This window comes from Tamandua tetradactyla, chromosome 16 (assembly GCF_023851605.1).
Source record: "Tamandua tetradactyla isolate mTamTet1 chromosome 16, mTamTet1.pri, whole genome shotgun sequence".
Taxonomy (NCBI): Eukaryota; Metazoa; Chordata; class Mammalia; order Pilosa; family Myrmecophagidae; genus Tamandua; species Tamandua tetradactyla.
This window is the reverse complement of record NC_135342.1, coordinates 18,462,357-18,485,328: the sequence shown is the minus strand read 5'-3', so window position 1 is coordinate 18,485,328 and position 22,972 is coordinate 18,462,357. Positions and strand designations below refer to the sequence as shown.

Here is a 22,972-nt window from a genome sequence, read left to right as displayed (position 1 = left end):
CCTCAGGATTCTGAGCATCTCATGCCCATCCCCCACCAGGAACCATAACCCTGCTTCATTCCATGTTTTCTCCCATCATTTTTTGAGAGCTTCTTGTTCCTTATCCCCTACCATGATTTGAAGAGCCACCATGTGTCTGATGCTTGGGATACTTTCCCTGCTCACCCCTGGCTAACTCGGACTCATACCTCTCCCTGGTCACAATGTCCACCATCACCCATGTAGATGTAGCTATGGCATGCCCAATTGCTGGATCTTGAGCCTTGGACCTTTCATTCAAGTCCAAGGACAACCATTTTCATGCTGTTTATTTTGCTTTTCGAGAAACATGATTTTTTGGTAAGAGCTAGGGCAAAACTCTTTGGAATGGAACATCACAAGGTCTACAAAGGTGGCAGAGAATGGCTGGAATATGATATGCACTCAGTAATCATCACTGAATTTATGATTTAACATGATTTTTCTAGGACTTGGGGAGAAAGGATATCTGTTTTCAATATATTCCATTAGAGGGGCTGATCTGGACGTAAATGTTGGGCTCTGGATTCACAAGCACCTGCTAAACAAAGAGAAAAAGGTTAGCTCCATTTCTGGGTAGCCCTCCTCATCTACTTGCTATAGTTCAAGGCTGATATGCCCTAGCACAGCCCTTCCCCATCCTTGGAAATTCCAAAGATCTTCATCCTTCCTCAGTGCACTTCAGTCACGCTAGCACCTCTTTGTTCCTGAAACAGCCCATATACTTCCCCTCTGTGGTGGACAGGCCTTAAGGATGCCCCTATAATCCCCACCTCCTGGTATTCATGCCCTTATGTAACCCCCTTCCCTAGACCGTGGGCAGGACCTGTGACAGGACCATCAATAGTGTGGCTGATGTGGCAGGATACACACGATTACATGTATGAGTTTGTCATGGGAGACTGGGACTTTTGTCTCAGCTTTGAAGAAGCAAGGTGTAGTGTTGTGAACTCCTACAGAAAGGGCTACATGGCAAGGGTGTGAGGGTGACCTCCAGGTGACAACCAGTCAGAAGCCAAGGACTCTGACAACCTACAAGGAACTGAATGCTATTGATAACCACGTGAGCTGGGGAGTGGGTTTTTCCCTAGCTGAGTCTCAGAGGAGACCTAAACCTTGGCTGACACCTAATTACAGCCTTGCAGAAGACCCATTTAAGTGGTACCTGGACTTCTAACTCATAGAAACTGTGAGATGATAAATGAGTGTTGTCTTAAGATGTTAAGTTTGTGGTAATTTGTCTGCAGTAAAGGTAACTAATAAACCCACCTCAGGGTTTTTGCACTTGATGCCCTTCAACTTGGAATGATCCACCCAGATTCCTTCCTTGGATGGCTCCTTCTAGTCCCTCCAGAATGTAGCAGACACTGAGTTGGCTGACCTAACACCCTTGCTGCTTCTTTTGAAGACCCTGAAAAGGCTGACAATTCTCTTTCCCAGCCTACTTGCAACAAAGAATGCCCATGACACCATTCTGCTCAAGGAGATATAAGGGGAAGTCTACTGGGTGGGATTTCTGGGAAGTGTTTTAGCTCTACTGATAATAAGGGGGAAAATGGTTCCCCTCCGCAAATCCTAATGAATAGAAGGGCCTAAGTGGCTAAGTTTGTACCAGTTCATAGCTGGGAGGAGAGCTGATGGATCTAAACACAATCCAGCAATGAGTTGACCCAATCTGATTCTCCTCTGCAGAATCTGAACCTGAAAATCCTTAAGCTGTAGTTGTAGGAAGTTGCTACATAAAACCTGAAATTATGGAAGAGAAATGACTAGGAAACTTTCATTGGGAACCAATCTGGACTTGAGTAGAATAAGAACAAATTCATAGATGAACAAAAATGAGATACAATGTGATGAGAGAGCGGTTTCCTGATAATATTCCAGTCCCATGAGTTATTTCTAATATCGAGCTATCTGAGATTCCCCGGTGTCTCTCAATTAATACCCATTTTATCTGGGCCACCTTTAGAGGTTTTATCTCTCTTAATATTAAAAATCCATGATTAAGATATATAAGACATTCACATCTTCCAAGAAATGATCATCCCATCAATTTGTTCAAAGTCTGCCACCCTCTTACCTATCCCCCCATGATACTTGACCTGCCTTCTGGAAAAACAAGGAACAGGTACACCCCTCTTCCTCAAACCAGCCCTTTGGAAAATTGGAGCCCTGTGTCCCTAAAGTTTCTCTTTTCTCAGCAGCCCAGCAGCTCCACCTCTCTCTGTCCTCAGGACATGGATTTAAGCCCCTGTTCTTCCTTCCTTTGCTTCCTGCTCTGGACAAAGTCTAACTAGTCACTGTCTCCTTGTGAGTACAGAGTCAAGAGTCCATCCCTGGATGCTCGGGGAAATCCTGCTAGTCTTATGCTATTCCTTGAGTTTTCTTTGAAATGATTTCACTAGTCCTTAGAAGGGGGGAGCCAACACTTGAGTCATCTGAACTTGCTATGAGAAGTTCTGCTTCTGCCCAGATGAGCTAATAGTTTTCTTCCTTTTGGGTGATGTACCTGATCATATTTCTCTTTTTTATTTGGCCACCAGGAAACTTAAAGACAGCTAAGAGGCATAGTACAGATACCATGAGGTCCAGTATATTTTTACTGTTTATTCATACCTTGACTTTCTTCTATTTAAAACATTTTTTCCTGATTATAATTTTATTTCTAATTTAGCACCAATTTATAGTTGGGAATGTACACTTGCTGTGAACTGGTTGGAAAGAAATTTAAAGGAATATAGTAGTTGGCAATGCAACTGCAGGCGACGGTAAGGCATAAATGGAATGGAGAGAAATAGAATAGAATAGAAAAGAAAAGAATACAATGGAAATTAAAGACAGAGAATGGAGTGGAATAAAATGACATGATATCAAAATAAATGTAAGTGAAAAGAGCTGAATGAAATGGAAAATTGTGGAGGAAAGTAACAAAAAGGAAAGGTGGAAAGAAGAATAATGAACTGGAATGTTGGATTAGAATGGAGTAGAATTGAGTGAAATGAAAAATAGTGAAAAGGAAATGAATGTAATGAAAGGAAAGGAATAGGAAGGAAAGTAATAAAATGAAAAAAAAGGAAAGGAGTGGAGAGAAATTATGGAAAAGTAACAAAATAAAAGAAAATTGTGGAATTAAAGAATGGAAATAAATGAATGATATTGAAAAGTAAGAAAAGGGAATGAAATAGAATGCATCGAAATACAAAATAATGAAATAGGAAAATGAATGAAACTAAGTGCAATGGCATGAAATGTAAGAGAATGAGAAGGACTGGAAGGAAATTGGAAGAATTTAAATGAAATGAAAAGGAATGGAGAGAAAGTTTGAAAATAAGAAATTAAATTGAAAGTAACGAAGACAAAAGGAATGGAATGCAAGAGAATGGAATGAAATGAAGAGAATGAAAATGAAAGGAATAAAGTAGTTGAATAGAATAGAATGGAATGTTGACTGGATTAGAGAGGAATGAGAAAAGAATATAATGGCAGAGAACAAGGTGGGAGGAAATGGTGAAATGGAATGGAATAGAAGAAAAAGGGATGGGACAAAGAAAAGGAAAGAAAAAGAAAAAAGCAAATGAAAAGAAAAGGCTCAGAATGGAAAAGAAATATATAGGTTGAGAAGAAATGGAATGCGATGGAATAAAATAAAATTAAATGAAAGGCAACCCACCAGAAATGAATGTAAATAGGGAAAATGTGTTGAAAAGAATGGAGTGGTAGGAAACGGAATGGAAGGAATGGATTTACTATAGGTGGAAAGATCAGGAATTAAGTGGAAGGAAAATTATGGAAATGAAATGAATTGATGAAAAGGACTTGAATAGAATAGAAAGTAATGGAATATGGAAGAAACATATGGAATTGAATGGAATTAATAGGAAAGAAATAAAATGCAATAAATAGAAATAGATAATAATGCAGGGGAATGAAATAAAAAAGAAATGGAAAGGAACATAATGAGGTCAATCGAGTAGAATGGGATGGAATGCAAAGGAATGGAATGGAAAGAAATAGAAAAGAATAAAAGGAATGGAAAGGAAACAAAAGGAATTTTATGAAAAGGAATAGAACTGAAAAGAATGAAATGGAGTGAGTAGGAATGCATAAAACTGAATGGAATGGAAAATAAATAACTGAAATAAGGTGAGATCAAAAGAAATGAAGCAATATTACTGGAATAGAAAGGAAAGGGGGAGAATGAAAACAAACACAATTTAAAAATCTGGAATAGAATAACGTGGAGTGGAATAGAAGGAATAGAATGAAATGCAAAGTAATGAAATGGACTAGAAAATGGTAGAATGGAAAGGGATGGAATGGAATGAAAGAGAATAGAATTGAAAGGGATTTTTAAGGGAAATTGTCTTGTTAGTCTATCTTACAAACTTATCAGCAAGGAGAAAAAGGCAGGTTGGTGACAGCTTTTGATCTTCCCAAAGGCTCAGCTTGGCATTAAAAATACCTCATAGTTTGACTCCATGTTTTCTTCTGGTTGAATGGGGCCCACTGGATGCAAGGGTGGTGGCTTCCTAGGGCCATGAGAATAGCTTCCAGGGCTTTCTGAAAGTGGGTCCTTCTATAGGTGAAGAGAGAGATCAGGGAGGGCCCCTACACAGATTGTTCAAGGATCACAGCAATTAGAAGGTGCTAACTCGCACTCTTCAGAGACCCAGAGTGAGAAAGGGATTTGCTTAGACACACAAGAAGAATCAAAAACAGAGATGGGGTGGGGTTAGGACCCAGGACCCTTTCCCTGGCCCAGCACTCTTTCCTTTTATCCGGCTCCCTTTGAAATCTTATTCCAAAGTCTCCATTTCACTCCAGTGAATGCTGAGTAAATACTGTCTCCAAGCCCCAGTGGCAAAAGGAATAAAACAGGAGCCAGAGTTCTGAAATCCAACCCAGCTCCTTGTGAGACCCTCTCTCCCCCCTCTGTTCCCCTGGTGCATAATGAAAGGCTTAGACAACATGGTCTCTCAAGCTTGTCAGATATAAAATTCTCACTTTGTACTCTCTCTGCAGCTTCCTTAATTAAACCCAGCAAGGCCAACATCCCTCAAAGACTAGCTCTGAGAGAAATGGTGGCAGCATGTGGGGGAAAGAAAAGGTGGCCAAAAAGCCATGGGGTGTGAGGTGAGGGCCACAAAAAAAAAAAATCAGCCATTGAGGTTTCATCACTTCTGATTCCCAGAGAGGCTCTTGATCATGTTAAAGAACAAGAAGTCAGGAAGAGATGTAAAAGTCAGAAAGGATGTTGAAATCCCCAGAAATGGCAGATAAGGAGATTGAGAGAGACCCAGGCTGGCACTGTGTGTCATCAACAGAATATGCCTCCACCATCCTAAGAAGTGAGACCAGAAAGGGGCCTGCTAGAGAGCCAGGGGAACAGAGAGGGGCCCTCTGGAGTGTCACCCACCTTTTTGGCTTGGATCTGTCCACGGAGCTCAGGTAGGTTGTCATACACGGGCCTTGACCAGCCTAGAGACAGAGAATCCCAGCCCAAGGCTGGAGTTAGGAAGAGACATGGGGTGATGGTGGGGGTGCTCTTTTCCTAGGGCACCCCTCTCCCCAGGGAAGGAGGCAGCAGAAACCTTCCTTTCTCTCCAGGACTCCCCATCACATTTCCTGTGAGCTTGACCCAGGAATGTCCTAGAAGTCAAGTTCTGGGTTAACTAAGGCTGTTGGTGATGTGGGTGAAGAAGAAATCCAAGCCCTAGGTCCAGTGGCTCCAGTGGGTTGCTCTGAAGCCTGAGTTTAGTCCTTTCTCATTTCTGGCCTTGGTTTTACTTATGAAATGTATCGCTCAGTCTTTAGAGAGCCTTCCACATCGGAGGCCCATCCTCCAGATCCTAGGCATGAGATGGCAAAAATATTTCCTCTGCCTTGGGTGGTGTCCATTCATTGTCAGCGGGCACTGGGTGGAGATGGACAGTGAGGCTGAGCATGAATTCAGTGGGAAAGACACTGTGATTGATTTGCTCTGCCTACAACACTCCAGTAAGGGTTTCTGAGCTTGGGGAAGGACAGAAGGGCAGCACGTGTCCTTGTTTTTGCCATCCCTGTTCCAGGGCTGTTGGGACAGGCAGAACCCCTCAGAGCTCAGCCTTTTCCAGCTGGAGACACTGAGGCCCAGAGAGGGCAGGGCTTGTGCATGGTCACACAGTGGTCACAGAGCTGGGGCTGGAGGCCTGGGCTCCCAGTGGCAGCCTCTTTCCCAGCCCTTGCCACTGCCCTCAGCACCGACTAAGGAGTCACTTACGGGAAATGGCCTCTGCAGGGTGCTCCTCCTCAGAAGGGGATTTTGCGGTCTTATGGATGGGATCCTCTGCTGTTTTCCCTGAGGGCCTGAAACGCCAAAGTCGGCATTCTTCAGTGCTTCTGGTCCTTGCCCATTGCCAAGAGCTTTGCACATATCCCATCCCGTACTTAGACTATGCCCAAACCGTCTGAGTTCCCTAGATGCCGCCAACACAACTCAGCACCATGGTTAGCGACCCTCCTGGAAGGCGGGGGTCCCAGTATTACCTTGTGGCCTTTCTGGTGACAAGGAAATAGCCCAGCACTGTGGCCAGGGCAATCACAGCCAGGATACCAATGGAAATGCCAGCAACAGCCACTACAGACAGGGAGGACTGGGGACCTGTGCAAGGAGAGAAAGAATCAGGACCCAGGCCTGACATAGCCTCCTCCCTGCCCCCAGACCCATCCTCCATCTGACGGTTTTATCTCTACTACCTTTTGATAAGCCCTTGTTTCCCAGTCATTGAGAGGTAGCAGTTTGTGGTACTAGCTACCTCAGTGACACTAGTTCAGGTGTCAAATGGCCTGGGTTCAAATTTCAGCTGTGTGACCTTGAGCATGTTACTTGACCTCTCTGTGCTTTGGTTTCCTCTTCTGTAAAACGGAGCTGACTTCAGAGCTTTGCTGAAATGACTAATCATGTTAACTTGCGTAAAATACTTAGACCCTTGGGAAGTGAGCAGTAAATGCTGGCTGAGATGCCGATGCTGAATAGGATGACGCGTCAAACGCTGCTTTGATTTTTCACCCCTCCCCATAGGGGAGACACAGGCCAGAGGAGAGGACTTTGGCAGCCAGAAATGAGCTTTCACTCAGAGGCCCTCGACTCTCCGGCATTGTGCCCGGACAAGCAACCTCCCTTCCTGAGTGTCGTTTCCTCATCTGTTAAGTGAGGGAAGCCGTGAGGATGGGAGGCAATCAGGAATATGAGTGCTTAGCACACACAAGGGAATGAATAAATGGTAGTTTTATCATCTACCAGCAGGACGGACTGCTGCTTGTCCATTCCCCTCCCACCCAGAGCCTTTCTCAAAGAGGTGTGATCAGCCAGAGGGACTAAGAAGCCCTCTTGGTTGCATTCTCTCAGCCTCCATTTCTTTATATGCCAAACAAGGATAGCAATTCCTAACCCAAAGGCTTTTGAGGGCATTAAATGAGATGACAGGTAAAAGTGACAGCACAGTGCCTGGCTTATAATAGCTGCTTGATAAAAGAAGATGATGATCATAATAATAACAAATGTACTACACTAAAGTACCACGTTAAGAATAGGGTGGGAGGAGGGGCCAAGATGGCGGCTTAGCAAGGTGCGCGTTTTAGTTTGTCCTCCAGAACAACTACTAAATAACCAGAAACAGTGCAGAACAGCTCCTGGAGCCACAACAGTGACCAGACACACAGCATACCCCAGTCTGGACCAGCTGGACCGGCTGCGAGCACCCCAGAACTGTGAGTTCCCCAAGCTGTGGTGGCCGGCACCCGGTGCCCCTCCCCCACAGGCGGCTTCCCAGAGGGAAAGGAAAGACACTCTAACAGTAGCAGGAACTGAGTCCAACCAAACACCAATTCTGGCATTAATTAACAAATTCTGACTACTAAAAATAGGCTCCCAATCAGGCGAACCTGGTCAAGGCGGAGGTCGTTTATTGGGCTAACCAAAAAAGAGGAAAGGGGACGAAACGGAGGTTTTTGTGGCTGTCTCTATGGAGGCTTGGCTGCCTCTGGATTCAGCAGCAGGACTACTCAGGCTGCAACTGCCCCAGGCATAGGCAGAAACAGACTGCTTTCAGGGCTGTCTCACACCTGTGCCTTCCCCAGGGGAGGGGTGAAGCCCAACTCAGGTGGAATCCCTCTCTTAAGGAATTCAGAACCCAGGGCTCGGCAATTTGAAGCCATTAAAACCAGCCTACAACCTCTCCTCCTTCTCCACCATGCCCCCAGCAGGGAGAGCCTTCTAAAATTAAAGGTGCCACAACATCTTTTGCTGGTGGGACCTGCAGGCAAACAAGCGCCACCTACTGGGCAGGATAAGAAAAACAGAGCTCAGAGACTTCACAGGAAAGTCTTTCAACCTTTTGGGTCTCACACTCAGGGAAAACTGATGCAGGTGACCCCTTCCCCCTGATAGGAGACCAGTTTAATCTGGGAAAACCCGGCTGGAGTCTGTAATACCTATGTAGACCCTCCTAAGGGTGGGGAGGGAAAAGGCACCTTACAAGCAGGGCAAGAAACAAGAAAACAAGAACTGAAAAATTATCCTCCGTTAAACAAAACCTAAACTACAGGTCCAGAAAAAGCTAAACTGAAGGTCAAAGAACAAATAGAGAAAAAACTCATCTAGCAAGAAAACCCTAGGTAAGATAAGTGAAAGCAATCTCCAGAATAAACTAATTAAGGTAATCAAATGTCTAGATGCCAGCAAAAAATAACAAATCACACCAGGAAAATTGATGATATGGCCCAGTAAAAGGAACAAACCAATAGTTCAAATGAGATACAGGAGCTGAAAAAATTAATTCAGAACATATGAACAGACATGGAAAACCTCATCAAAAACCAAATCAATGAATTGAAGGAGGATATGAAGAAGGCAAGGAATGAACAAAAAGAAGAAATGGAAAGTCTGAAAAAACAAATCACAGAACTTATGGGAATGAAAGGTACAGTAGAAGAGATGAAAAAAACAATGGAAACCTACAACAGTATATTTCAAGAGACAGAGGTTGGGATTACTGAACTGGAGGATGAAACATCTGAAATCCAAAAGAAACAGAAACTATAGGGAAAAGAATGGAAAAATATGAGCAGGGACTCAGGGTATTGAATGATAATATGAAGCACACAAATATACGTGTTGTGGGTGTCCCGGAAGGAGAGGAGAAGGGAAAAGGAGGAGAAAAACTAATGGAAGAAATTATCAGTGAAAATTTCCCAACTCTTATGAAAGACCTAAAATTACAGATCCAAGAAGCGCAGCACACCCCAAAGAGAATAGATCCAAATAGATGTTCTCCAAGACACTTACTAGTCAGAATGTCAGAGGTCAAAGAGAAAGAGAGGATCTTGAAAGCAGCAAGAGAAAAACAATCCATCACATACAAGGGAAACCCAATAAGACTATGTGCAGATTTCTCAACAGAAACCATGGAGGCAAGAAGACAGTGGGATGATATATTTAAATTACTAAAAGAGAAAAACTGCCAACCAAGAATTCTATATCCAGGAAAATTTTCCTTCAAAAATGAGGGAGAAATTGAAATATTTTCAGACAAAAAAATCACTGAGAGAATTTGTGACCAAGAGACCAGCTCTGCAAGAAATACTAAAGGGAGCACTAGAGACAGATATGAAAAGACAGAAGAGAGAGGTGTGGAGAAGAGTGTAGAAAGAAGGAAAATTAGATATGACATATAAAATACAAAAGGCAAAATGGTAGAAGAAAGTACTACCTGTACAGTAATAACACTAAATGTTAATGGATTGAACTCACCAATCAAAAGACATAGACTGGCAAAATGGATTAAAAAACAGGATCCTTCTATATGCTGTTTACAGGAAACACATCTTAGACCCAAAGATAAACATAGGTTGAAAGTGAAAGGTTGGGAAACAATATTCCATGCAAATAACAACCAGAAAAGAGCAGGAGTAGCTATACTAATATCCAACAAATTAGACTTCAAATGTAAAACAGTTAAAAGAGACAAGGATACTATGTACTAATAAAAGGAACAATTCAACATGAAGACATAACAATCATAAATATTTATGAACCAAACCAGAATGCCCCAAAATGCGTGAGGCGAACACCACAAACACTGAAAAGGGAAATAGACACATCTACTATAATAGTTGGAGACTTCAATTCCCCACTATCATCAATGGACAGAACATCTAGACAGAGGATCAATAAAGAAACAGAGAATTTGAATATTATAATAAATGAGCTAGACTTAACAGACATTTATAGGACATTACACCCCAAAACAGCAGGATACACCTTTTCTCAACTGCTCATGGATCATTCTCAAAGATAGACCATATGCTGGGTCACAGGCAAGTCTCAAAAAATTTAAAAAGATTGAAATCATAGAAAACACTTTCTCAGATCATAAAGGAATGAAGTTGAAAATCAATAATAGGCAGAGCGCCAGAAAATTCACAAATATGTGGAGGCTCAACAACACACTCTTAAACAACCAGTGGGTCAAGGAAGAAATTACAAGAGAAATCAGTAAATATCTCAAGGCGAATGAAAATGAAAACACAACATATCAAAACTTATGGGATGCAGCAAAGGCAGTGCTAAGAGGGAAATTTATTGCCCTAAATACCTATATCAAAAAAGAAGAAAGGGCAAAAATTCAGGAATTAACTGTCCACTTGGAAGAACTGGAGAAAGAACAGCAAACTAACCCTAAAGCAAGCAAAAGGAAAGAAATAACAAGATTAGATTAGAGCAGAAATAAATGAAATTGAGAGCATGAAAACAATTCAGAAAATCAATAAAACCGGAAGTTGGTTCTATGAGAAAATCAATAAAATTGATGGGCCCTTAGCAAGACTGACAAAAAGAAGAAGAGAGAGAACGCAAATAAATAAGATCAGAAATGGAGGAGGAGACATAACCACTGACCCCACAGAAATAAAGGAGGTAATAACAGGATACAATGAACAACTTTATGCTAATAAACACAACAATGTAGATGAAATGGACAACTTCCTAGAAAGGCATGAACAACCAACTTTGACTCAAGAAGAAATAGATGACCTCAACAAACCAATCACAAGTAAAGAAATTGAATCAGTCATTAAAAAGCGTCCCAAAAAGAAAAGTTCAAGACCAGACAGCTTCACATGTGAATTCTACTGAACATCCCAGAAAGGATTAGTACCAACCCTGCTCAAACTCTTCAAAAAAATTGAAGTGGAGGGGAAGCTACCTAATTCATTCTAGAAGCCAACATCACCCTCATACCAAAACCAGGCAAAGATATTACAATAAAAGAAAGAAGACCAGTCTCTCTAATGAATATAGATGCAAAAATCCTCAACAAAATTCTAGCAAATCAAATCCAGCAACACATTAAAAGAATTATACATCATGACCAAGTAGGATTCATCCCAGGTATGCAAGGATGGTTCAACATAAGAAAATCAATTAATGTAATACACCATATCAACAAATCAAAGCAGAGAAATCACATGATCATCTCAATTGATGCAGAGAAGGCGTTTGACAAGATTCAACATCCTTTCCTGTTGAAGACACTTCAAAGGATAGGAATACAAGGGAACTTCCTTAAAATGATAAAGGGAATATTGAAAAACCCACAGCTAATATCATTCTCAGTGGGGAAAAACTGAAAACTTCCCCCTAAGATCAGGAACAAGACAAGGATGTCCACTATAACCACTGTTACTCAGCATTGTGTTGGAAGTTCTAGCCAGAGCAATTAGACAAGAAAAAGAAATACAAGGCATCAAAATTGGAAAAGAAGAAGTAAAACTATCGCTGTTTGCAGATGATATGATACTATATGTCGAAAACCCTGAAAAATCCACAGCAAAACTACTAGAGCTAATAAACCAGTACAGCAAAGTGGCAGGTTACAAGATCAACGTTCAAAAATCTGTAGTGTTTCTATACACTAGTAATGAACAAGCTGAGGGGGAAATCAAGAAACGAATTCCATTTACAATTGCAACTAAAAGAATAAAATACTTAGGAATAAATTAAACTAAAGAGACAAAAGACCTATACAAAGAAAACTACAAGAAAATGTTAAAAGAAATCACAGAAGACCTAAATAGATGGAAGGGCATACCATGTTCATGGATTGGAAGACTAAATATAGTTACAATGTCAATCCTACCTAAATTGATTTACAGATTCAACGCAATACCAATCAAAATCCCAACAACTTACTTTTCAGAAATAGAAAAACCAATAAGCCAATTTATCTGGAAGGGCAGGGTGCCCCGAATTGCTAAAAGTATCTTGAGGGAAAAAACGAAGCTGGAGGTCTCATGCTGCCTGACTTTAACATATATTATGAAGCCACAGTACCATGCTGTTTGACAGGGTCAAAACAGCATGGTACTGGCATAAAGATAGATATATTGACCAATGGAATCTAATAGAGTGCTCAGATATAGACCCTCTATCTATGGACATTTTATCTTTGAAAAGGCAGTCAAGCCAACTGATTTGGGACAGAACAGTCTCTTCACTAAATGGTGCCTAGAGAACTGGATATCCATATGCAAAAGAATGAAAGAGGACCCGTATCTCACACCCTATACAAAAGTTAACTCAAAATGGATCAAAGATCTAAACATTAGGTCTAAGACCATAAAACAGTTAGAGGAAAATTTTGGGAGATATCTTATGAATCTTACAATTGGAGGTAGTTTTATGGACCTTACACCTAAAGCAAGAGAACTGAAGAAAGAAAGAAAGAAATGGGAGCTCCTCAAAATTAAACACTTTTGTGCATCAAAGAACTTCATCAAGAAAGTAGAAAGACAGCCTACACAATGGGAGACAATATTTGGAAATGACATATCAGATAAAGGTCTAGTATCCAGAATTTATAATGAGATTGTTCAACTCAACAACAAAAAGACAGCCAATCCAATTACAAAATGGGAAAAAGACTTGAACAGACACTTCTCAGAAGAGGAAATACAAATGGCCAAAAGGCACATGAAGAGATGCTCAATGTTCCTGGCCATTAGAGAAATGCAAATCAAAACCAGAATGAGATATCATCTCACACCCACCAGAATGGCCATTATCAACAAAACAGAAAATGACAAGTACTGGAGAGAATATGGAGAAAGAGGCACTCTTATTCACTGTTGGTGGGAATGTCAAATGGTGCAACCACTGTGGAAGGCAGTTTGGCGGTTCCTCAAAAAGCTGAATATAGAATTGCCATATGATCCAGCAATACCATTGCTAGGTATCTACTCAGAGGACATAAGGGCAAAGACACAAATGGACACTTGCACACCAATGTTTATAGCAGCATTATTTACAATTGCAAAGAGATGGAAACAGCCAAAATGTCCATCAACAGACGAGTGGCTAAACAAGCTGTGGTATATACATAAGATGGAATATTATGCAGCTCTAAGACAGAATAAACTTATGAAGTATGTAACAACATGGATGGACCTTGAGAGCATTATGCTGTGTGAGACTAGCCAAAAACTAAAGGACAAATACTGTACTGTCTCACTAATGTCAGTTAGTGACATTAATTAATGTCAGTTAGTGACATTAATGACATTAGTGAACAAACTTGGAATATTGCGTTGGTGACAGAGACCATCAGGAGATAGAAATAGGGTAAGATATTGGGTGATTGGAGCTGAAGGGATACAGACTGTGCAACAGGACTGGATGCAAAAACTCAGAAATGGACAGCACAATACTACCTAACTGTAATATAATTATGTTAAAACACTGAATGAAGCTGCATGTGAGAATGTAGAGGGAGGAGGGCTGGGGACATAAATGAAATCAGAAAGAAAGATAGATGTTAAAGGTTGAGATGGTATAATATAGGAATGCCTAGAGTGTATAACAATAGTTAAATATACAATGTACAAATTTTAAAAATGTTTTTGCATGAGGAAGAATAAAGGAATGTCAATATTGCAGGGTGCTGAAAATAGATGGTAATTAATATTTTAAAATGTCACCTTATGTGTGAGAATAAAGCAAAAAAGTTTATTTGTTACAAAATTTATATTTTGACTAGAGCATTTCCTAATATAACTTATGTAAATAGCTTGATTGAACGTCATAAGTACTTGGAATCTCAGGTAGGACATGAGATTTTGTTGGTTTGTCCAGAGTGATGTCCCAATGAATCCCAGAGTGATTTGATCAGTGAGTGGAAAAGTATTTTCAAGCCCCCTTCGGGGAATGGTGAGAACGGGGAGAAATTCAACTTCCCCAAGTCTAATTCTTGATATTCTCACAAGCAGTGTGGACAACCAAAGCTACAGGCTGAGCCCTCAGTCTTGGGGTTTGTTCATATGAAACTTAACCCCACAAAGGATAGGTCAAGTCTACTTAAAATTTAGGCCTAAGAGTCACCCCCAAGAGAGCCTCTTTTGTTGCTCAGATGTGGCCTCTCCCTCCAGCCAACATGACGAGTAGTCTAACCACCCTCCCTCTCTCTGCGTGGGACATGACTCCCAGGGGTGTGGACCTTCCTGGCAACGTGGGACAGAGATCCTGGAATGAGCTGAGACTCAGCATCAAGGGACTGAGAAAAACCCTAGAATGAGCTGAGAATTAACATCAGGGAATTGAGAGAACCTTCTCAACCAAAAGGGGGAAGAGTGAAATGAGACTAAGTGTCAATGGCTGAGAGATTCCAAACAGAGTCGAGAGGTTATTCTGGAGGTTATTCTTAAGCATTAAGTAGATATCACCTTGTTGTTCAAGATGTAGTGGAGAGGCTGGAGGGAACTGCCTGAAACTGTAGAGCTGTGTTCCAGTAGCCATGTCTCTTGATGATGATTGAACAATGATATAACTTTCACAATGTGACTCTGTGAATGTGAAAACCTTATGTCTGATGCTCCTTTTATCTACCATATCAACAAAAGAGTAGAACATATGGAATAAAAATAAATAATAGGGGGAACAAATGTTAAAATAAATTTAGTTTGAAATGCTAGTGGTAAATGAAAGTGAGGGGTAAGAGGTATGGTATGTGTAACTTTTTTTCTCTATTATCATTTTATTTCTTTTTCTGTTGTCTTTATTTCTTTTTCTAAATCGATGCAAATGTTCTAAGAAATGATGAATATGCAACTATGTGATGATATTAAGAATTGCTGATTATATATGTAGAATGGAATGATATCTTATTGTTTTGTTTGTTGTTAATTTTTTTTAATTAATTAAACAAGAGAAAAAAAAGAATAGGGTGGTATATAGGGACTCTGTATTTTATGCACAACATATCTCTAAACCCACAACTTTTCTAACAAAAAAAATTAATTATAAAAAAAGATTATGATCCGGGATTAAAGCTGTTTAACACATCCACAGACACACACACACACACACACACACACACACAAAAGATGATGATGATCATGATGATAGAAGCTGCCATATTCTGAGTTCTTTCTAAGTACCCAGAGCCCTCCACGCACGATCTGATACAAATCTTACATCCCCACGGGCATCAACTGATCTCGCTGCTTCCTCCTCCAAACCTCCGTTTCTCCATCCATCAAATGGTCTCAACCAGACCAAAGAATTGTTCTGAAGACTAAATGAGTCATTTGGGCAGGCACATGGGATCCTCAGCTTAGCAGACAATTAGGAGCATTGCTTGTAAGTGGCCAGCTTGATTTCAAACCCCAACAAAGTTCTTGAGTCTCTAGGTCTCATCTCTCTTTCTAGACCATGGAGATAAAAACAGGCTGACCTTGGGACTGGCTGGTAGAGAGTACCCAAGAAATTGGATGCTGATGTCACAGACAGAAAAGTTTGGTTCCAGCATGTGATATGGACTCAATAAAGAGTGTTTTTATGTGTTTTGTTATCAAACACAATACCCCAGGCACTGCCCTAAGAACCTTAGAGATGTTCATTAATTGTCAGAAACCCTGTGATACAGGCATGACTATTTTATTTTATAGAAAAGGAACAGAGGCACAGAGAGGTTAAATAACTTATCCATGGTCACACAGCAAATAAGCACTGGGGACAGGCGGTGAACTCTGGCTAACACTGACACTGTGTCACCCTCTCAAGAGGGTGAGAAATACAGAGATCCCCCACCAGCTCACTCCTTCCTTTGCTGGCTATTTTCCTGACTCATTGCCCTTCTAAACATTATTTGACAATCTATACAACGCTCATAGGCAAGCATCATAAACTTCACTTAACAAGTAAGAAAACCAAGGTTCAAAGGAGTAGCCTGGTGAGTTTGCCAGGGCACACGGCTAGGAAGTAGGGGTTTTAGGGCCTGCAGATGAGGGGTCCAGATGGGCGTGCTGCGTGGGATGCTGTGGCCACACCCCAGCTGTGGAAGGGGAAGACTAGCTGGCTGCAGCCAGCACTGGGAAAGGCTGCTTGGACCTCCGGGGACTCACCTACCACCGTGACCAGGACCGAGGCGGAGCGAGCCAGGCGGGTCAGTGGGTTGGTGGCCATGCAGGTGTAGAGTCCCTGGAATTCCCAGGACAGAGCCCCGATGACCAGCTGCTCCCCCACGTAGTCCCAGGAGGAGCGTTCGAGGCTCCAGTAATACTCAGCGTGCGGCCTTGCCTCGGCCCGACACCACAGGGTCAGGCTGGAGTTGAGCCCCACCTCGACGGCGCTGACCACCCCGGACGCCGACCCTCTGGCGATGTCCACTTGGTCCGGGCCATCTGTGTGCAGAGGCCAAACGTCACATGCCCCATCCTCCACCTGCGAACTATCCTGTTCCACCCTGTTCGCCTCCACATTGTACATTTTGCCTTTTTCTTCTCCTTTCCTCTTCTCAGTTCTAACTAATGGAATTCCAGACTGTCGCCTGGAATGCAAAGGCTTTTCCAACTGCTCTTGAAAGGAACCTCAGCAGGATAAAGGAGAAAACGATCCCTCCTCCTCTTTGGCTGCCTGGCAAGCAGGTCATATTCCACATCATATCTTGGAAGAATAGCCAAAAACTTAAAACCCTGCTCTTGCAAAAATGAATTCTAACAAAGGAGGCTTGTAAGACACCCAGGCTTCAGAAATACTGGCCAGGTCTTGTGAACGGAGCCCTTAACCTCAAAAAAGTTTATCATTCTGACAGGATGCCTTACTTAGCAGCATGCGGCCCTGGTAACAATACTTAAATCTACATTCCCTGTCTTCTCAACAATATAAGTATTAGTGAATTTTCTTTGTAAAGCTAGAAGATCATTGGCACTTTGCTCTTCTCCCATGCCTGTGGAGGAAACAAATGAAATGGTTGTTGGATTTCACGTTCAAACAAGAAGAGTCTGAGAGTCTTGTCTTGTTTAAATTAACGTGAACTTCTGGAAAGAAAGATGAAAAGGGTTTCCAGTTGGGCCATACTGGGAGAGGAGGAAAATCCTTCTCCATGCCTCCTCCTATGCTGCTCTGAACCTGTTCACATCTCCCATCCCAGTCCCGTGGCCCCACCAGGATCCCTCACCTGCACTCCATCCTCCTCCTTGCCTCCCTCCCCAGGCTTCAAGCAGCAGCCAGACAGATTTTCCTTAACTCAAACCTGACACTGTCCCTCCCCTGCTCAGAACATTCCATGGCTCCCCAGTGCCCTTGCAACAAAGCCCATGGCTGACAAGGCCGTTCATAATCCAGCCTTGCAGGTCCTTCCAGCTCTAACACCATCCCTCCCTCTCCACACCGCCCACTCCCAATGCAGGTATAAGATCCCATGAGATGGGTGCATGGGTGGTGCAGTGGTGGAATGCTCACCTGCCATGTGGGAGGCCAGGTTTGATTCCCAGCCCATGAATCAAAAAAATCCTGGGATGTCCAGTCCTCATTATGCTCTTGTGTGCCTCGGAGCTATTATACATTCTCTTCCTTCTGCCTGGAATTGTTTCTCTGAGTCTGCTCTACCTAGCTAATTCCTACTCAGATTTTGGATCTCATCACAGACACCATTTCTCACATTGAGCCTTCCCACATCCCCCAGACTGGGCAAGGGGCTCCCTTCAGGCTCCCCTAGTCCTGTCTTTGCCCACCATGGCAGCACTTGTAACACGATTTCATTTTCCTGATTATTGATCCCTCCCCCAGGCAGACCGTGGGCTCTAAGCCACGGCCATTCTCAAGTGCCCACCAGAGAGCCTGGCCCAGAGTGAAGCACAGACGTTTTTTATTTAATGACCAAAGGCGGAAGGAGAGTGAAGAGATATAGAACCTGTCTCTATATCCTCCTGTTCTTTAATATGTATTTTTCCCACTGCTAAAACCTCTGCTCCCCCCAGCCCTCTCCAACTCAATTAGCAGCTACCACATCCTTCAAGTAGCCCAGGCGAGAAACCCAGGAGCCATTCTTGACTCCTCTCCTCCTCTCTTGTCTCACACTGGTCAGCAGCAAATCCTGTGAGCTCAATCTCCAAAATACATCCCCAGTCCAACCACTCCTCATCACCCCCACAGCTGCCACACCGGCCCAGGCCCCTCGTCTCGCTCTGGACTGTGGAGGGGCCCCAGGAAAGTGCTTCATGGAACTCCACCTGCAGGAGCATTACTGACTGAGGACCCAGCTGCCCTGCCCTGGAGTCCAGCCCCGGACGTCCTATGGGTTGCACCTGCCGGGGCCTGAGTGAGGTGGGAATACAAAGGGAGATCCCTTCCTAGGGGACACAGGACCCCCCAGTTGCCTTAATGAACATCACTTAGCCTGCATCCACCCAATCTTCCTTCCCTCTCACCTTCACCTAACAACATCAGATTTGCAGCAAGTTCTGATGGCTCTCCCAGCCTTGGCCAGCTTCCCCTAACAGAAGCATTGCATTTCTAATCCCTGCAGTGGGGTGAAAAGTGGCCCCCCAAAAAAGATCTATCCTAACCCCCAGAGTCTGTGCATGGGAACTTATTCAGGAAAAGGGTGTTTGCAGATTAATTTGGTCAAGGATCTTGAGGTGAGCTCATCTTGGAGCATCCAGGAGGCCCCTAAATCCAAGGACAAGTGTCCTGATAAGAGATAGGAGGGGAGAAGACAGAGAGATGGCCAGTGAGGCAGAGGCAGAAGCTGGAGTGATGCCCCCAAGCCAAGAGACTCCTAGAGCCCCAAAAGCTGGAAGAGCCCAGAAACACTTCCCCCCTGAACCTCTAGAAGAGCGCGGCTCTGCAGACTCCTTGATTTTGGACTTGTGGTCTCCAGAACTGTGAGAGAATAAATTCCCGTTGTTTTAAGCCACTCAGTTGGTGGGTGATTTGCTAGCATAGCCCTGGGAAAGTAAAACAATCCCACGTAACTCATTCTTGGGGCCTGCTTCTCAAAGGACCTGGACCAACGGAACTATTGCAGTGCCCCTATCCCCTACTTCCTCACTCACCTGCCCATAAACAAGGTCCAAAGAGATCCTGTGAAAACCTAAGTCCCACCATGTTGTTCCTCCACTCAGAGCCTTCCTGGGGCTCCCAGAGCTCTCACTTTGACCCACAAGCTCTGCAGGGTCCGGTCCCCATCCTGCTACCTCCCCTATCTCTTCTCCTTTCACTCTTCCCCTAGTTGGTTCCTCTCCAGTCATGCTGGCCTCCCTGCAACTTCTCCAACACTCCAAACGCAGCCCCACTTCACATGCTGTTCCCTCTGCTTGGAACTCTTTTCCCTTAGCTGCCTACATGGCTCACTCCCTCGTGCCCTTCTCCTCTGTGCACAAGCCCAGAGGGTAGCGTGTCCCCGCTCTCAGCACCCTTTCCCTCTTTCAGGCCTCGTGTTTCTCCTTCGTGCTCAGGCACCTCCCACTTGCTCACTGTCTGTCCTCCACCAGGATATAAGCTCCATGAGGGCAGGCACTTCATCTTGCCCAGTGCCCACATTCATGCCTGGCAGAGACCAAGAGATAAATATTCACGTGGAACGAATGAACAGAAGGAAGAAGCTAGAGAGAGGGAAGGAGGAGGAGAAGATCCAGACCCAGAACAACTCACAGCTGATGGTCAGCTTGATGGGGTCACTCCGCGCCCGGCTGCCCCAGTTCCAGACCTCACACTCGTAGGGTCCCGTGTCATCCCTCCGTACGCCCTGGATGGCCAGTGTCCTGTTGTCAGTTGACAGCTCCAGGTGCTTGCTGGGCAGCAGGGGCTGGCCACTCAAGAACCACTGGACCCCGGCCTCCTTGTGGGTGGTCTGGCAGGTCAGGTCCACAGAGCTGATGTTCTCCACAAGATTCAGGCTTGGGAACATGACGCGCGGTTTGGTCAGTCTTTCTAGAAACATGTGGAGATGGAGGGTCAAGTTCAGGGGCCATATCCCAGTCTCCTGCCCACATAGGGCCCACAAAGGTCTTCCAGGAATGTGTGTGCATGTGCTGTGGGTAGTGTGTGTGTGTGTGTGCTTTATGCATGTGCCATATGGGTATGATTTTGTGTATGAGCGTATGTTGTATCGATCATGTGAATACACTATGAAAATGGTTTGTGTGTCTGTGATATTATATGTGTGATATGTGCATGGTATATGGTGTGTGTGTACTTTGTGGATGACTGTGTTGTAGGTGTAGTATTGTGAGTATTGTGTGTCAATTGTATCTATGTGCTGAAGGTGTTACTGAATGCCTGGTACATAGTGTATATGTTTTTTCTGTTTGTGTATTTCATGTATCAGAGGCTGTTGAGTGTGATGTGTGCATGCACTGTGTGGACTGTGTGTGTGCTTTGTGCATAATACGTGTTGTATGTATATGTGTTTTGTGTGAGGGTATGTTGTGTGCCTGTGGTATTATATGCTGTGTATATGTTATAGATGGAATATGTATGTATGTGCTGTGTGAGTGTGTCATGTATAGTATATGTATTGTGCATATTTGTGAGTGGATGTTGTGTACATGTTGTGGGTTTTGTGTGTATAGTATATATGAGTATGTGCATTTTGTAAATGTGTCTGATGCAATAGGTACTGTGTTGCATGTATTGTGTGTGAGCCTCTGTTGTGCACATGTGTTTATATGTATTGTTTGTGGTGTTGTATGTTATTTGTGAGTTATATGTGTCTGCTGTTTCATGCATGTGTGTGAGTGTGTTGCATATGTGCAAGCATTGTTTGCATATGTTTGTGTGCCTCCTTGTATGAGTGTGGTATTAGTATGTGTATGTGGGGTGAACCAACCCTTCCTTTCCCGGAAAATCAAGTCATGGATGGATGCCCCATCAAGAGCCCAGGTGGTCTTGTGCAAGATGTGCTGAGCCAGGAGCCAGGTCCTTCTTTGTGGTCAGGGCCCTGCTGTGCCTCCAGCTCCTTGGAAATCCCCATCCCTTCTCCTGGCCCTTCCCTGGGTCCTCCTCCAGCCCTGGGTTATTGGCATAGCCCAGTGGCTCTTAAATTTCTTCACAGTTCCAAATCCCTTTGAGAATCTGATGACCACTGCAGAACCTTTCTCTGGAAAATAGCACAAATATTTTCCATGTGGCTTAGTACCTATCCAGGGACCCTCCCCACTCCCAGGTTTTCCAAAGACCCCATATTAAGAAGATGGTCCTTTCTGACCCTGCCAGCCTCTGATGCTCAGAGGAACAAAGGAGGGAAACCAGGAAAGGAAACTCACCAAGGACCCGGACTTTAACAGCGCCCACACGGGACAACTGGGTGGCACTGTTGGACACCAAGCATTTGTACACGCCCTCATGCTCCCTGGACATGGCATAGATGGTGAAAATGTTTGTGGTGGGAGACGAGATGGAGTCATTGGGGAGAAACCAGTAATACTCGGGGAATGGGTGAGACTGTGTCTCCACCCAGAAGTTCACGGTGGAGCTCTCTAACACCTCGACCACTTCCCCTCTGGATCCGCCAGGCTCCAACTTGATTTCAACAGGATCAGGACCATCTGGAACAACAGGAACAATCAGAGCCATAACGATGATACCAGCCACAGCTTTCTGATAGAGATCTTAGGGGATCGATAAATGCTAATATTTCCCTCCTCCCCACCCAAGCTCCCCACCCAAGATTAGGGATCAAGATCTGGGTCAAGGGAAGTGCAGAAATTTAATGGAGATTCAAATTTCAGCCTTAGCCCTGGATAAAGCAGGATTTGGAAGACACTTCTAAAGTATGCAGGCTAATATACTCTTTGCCACCCCTCCCCAGGCAAGATTTTGTATCAACCATCCAATGGTCTGGAGCCTCAGGAGCTGTTTTAGAGACTTTAGTTTGGAATTGTCCAGTAGAACCCAAGTAGAGATGTCAAACAGACAATTACGTGTCTGGAGTTTAGGGATAGAAAGGTCTGCATTTGGACAGTATTTAAAGCTACCAGTCTGAATGAGATCACCAAGGAGGCAGATATCAGTGAGAAGCTGGAGAGAGCACAGAGGAACTCACAGTACACTTCCAGGAAGGTGGGATTGCTGCTCTGGACCTGAAAGAGACCCCAGACTTCACACTGATAAGCCCCGAAGTCTTCCCGTTGGACCGTGAGGATGGTGAGGGTCCTGTGATCCGCAGAGAGCTGCATTCGCTCATGGAGCATGAGCGGGACACTGTTGAAGACCCAGTGGAAGGTAATATTGACATCGTTGGTATCACAGTAGAAGGACACCTTGGCCTTCTGCTCTATGACACTGCCCTGGCTGATCAAAATGACGGGCTTGGTCAGGGACTCTGCAAAGGGAGAGAGAGAGGGAGACAGAGACAAAGCCAGACAATAAAAGACAGAGTCACAGAGAGACCCAGATAGGTACAAATGAATTGGAATTGCCAGAAGACATGCTAGAACTGGGCTTCCTGAGCTCAAATCCTGTATTTACTGCTTGTTCTAGGTGTGATCCTAGGCAAATTACTTTCCCTCTCTGTGCCCCATTCAATGAGATTGTAAGAGCAAAGCAGAGGATCCAGGACATGACAAAGGTTTGATTAATATCAGCTGCAAAGAGAATCAAACTTATAACAGAGATGCCAGACACATCCGCTTGTCCACC

At 43.7% G+C, this 22,972-nt stretch overlaps 1 protein-coding gene across 1 annotated transcript in view; it reads right to left on the bottom strand.

Moving 5' to 3' along the window:
* Positions 1 to 320: 320 nt before the first annotated feature.
* CEACAM20 (CEA cell adhesion molecule 20) overlaps positions 321 to 22,972 on the bottom strand; it is a 64,525-nt gene continuing 41,873 nt past the window's right edge. Inside the window, exons 4-12 of the mRNA XM_077131500.1 lie at positions 22,377 to 22,655; positions 21,598 to 21,879; positions 19,985 to 20,263; positions 16,453 to 16,731; positions 6,544 to 6,658; positions 6,278 to 6,363; positions 5,435 to 5,496; positions 4,481 to 4,594; positions 321 to 556 (exon numbers count right to left, since the gene is read on the bottom strand). Coding sequence (XP_076987615.1) covers positions 494 to 556; positions 4,481 to 4,594; positions 5,435 to 5,496; positions 6,278 to 6,363; positions 6,544 to 6,658; positions 16,453 to 16,731; positions 19,985 to 20,263; positions 21,598 to 21,879; positions 22,377 to 22,655 — 1,559 coding nt within the window. The 3' untranslated portion in view covers positions 321 to 493. The remainder of the gene's footprint in view (positions 557 to 4,480; positions 4,595 to 5,434; positions 5,497 to 6,277; positions 6,364 to 6,543; positions 6,659 to 16,452; positions 16,732 to 19,984; positions 20,264 to 21,597; positions 21,880 to 22,376; positions 22,656 to 22,972) is intronic.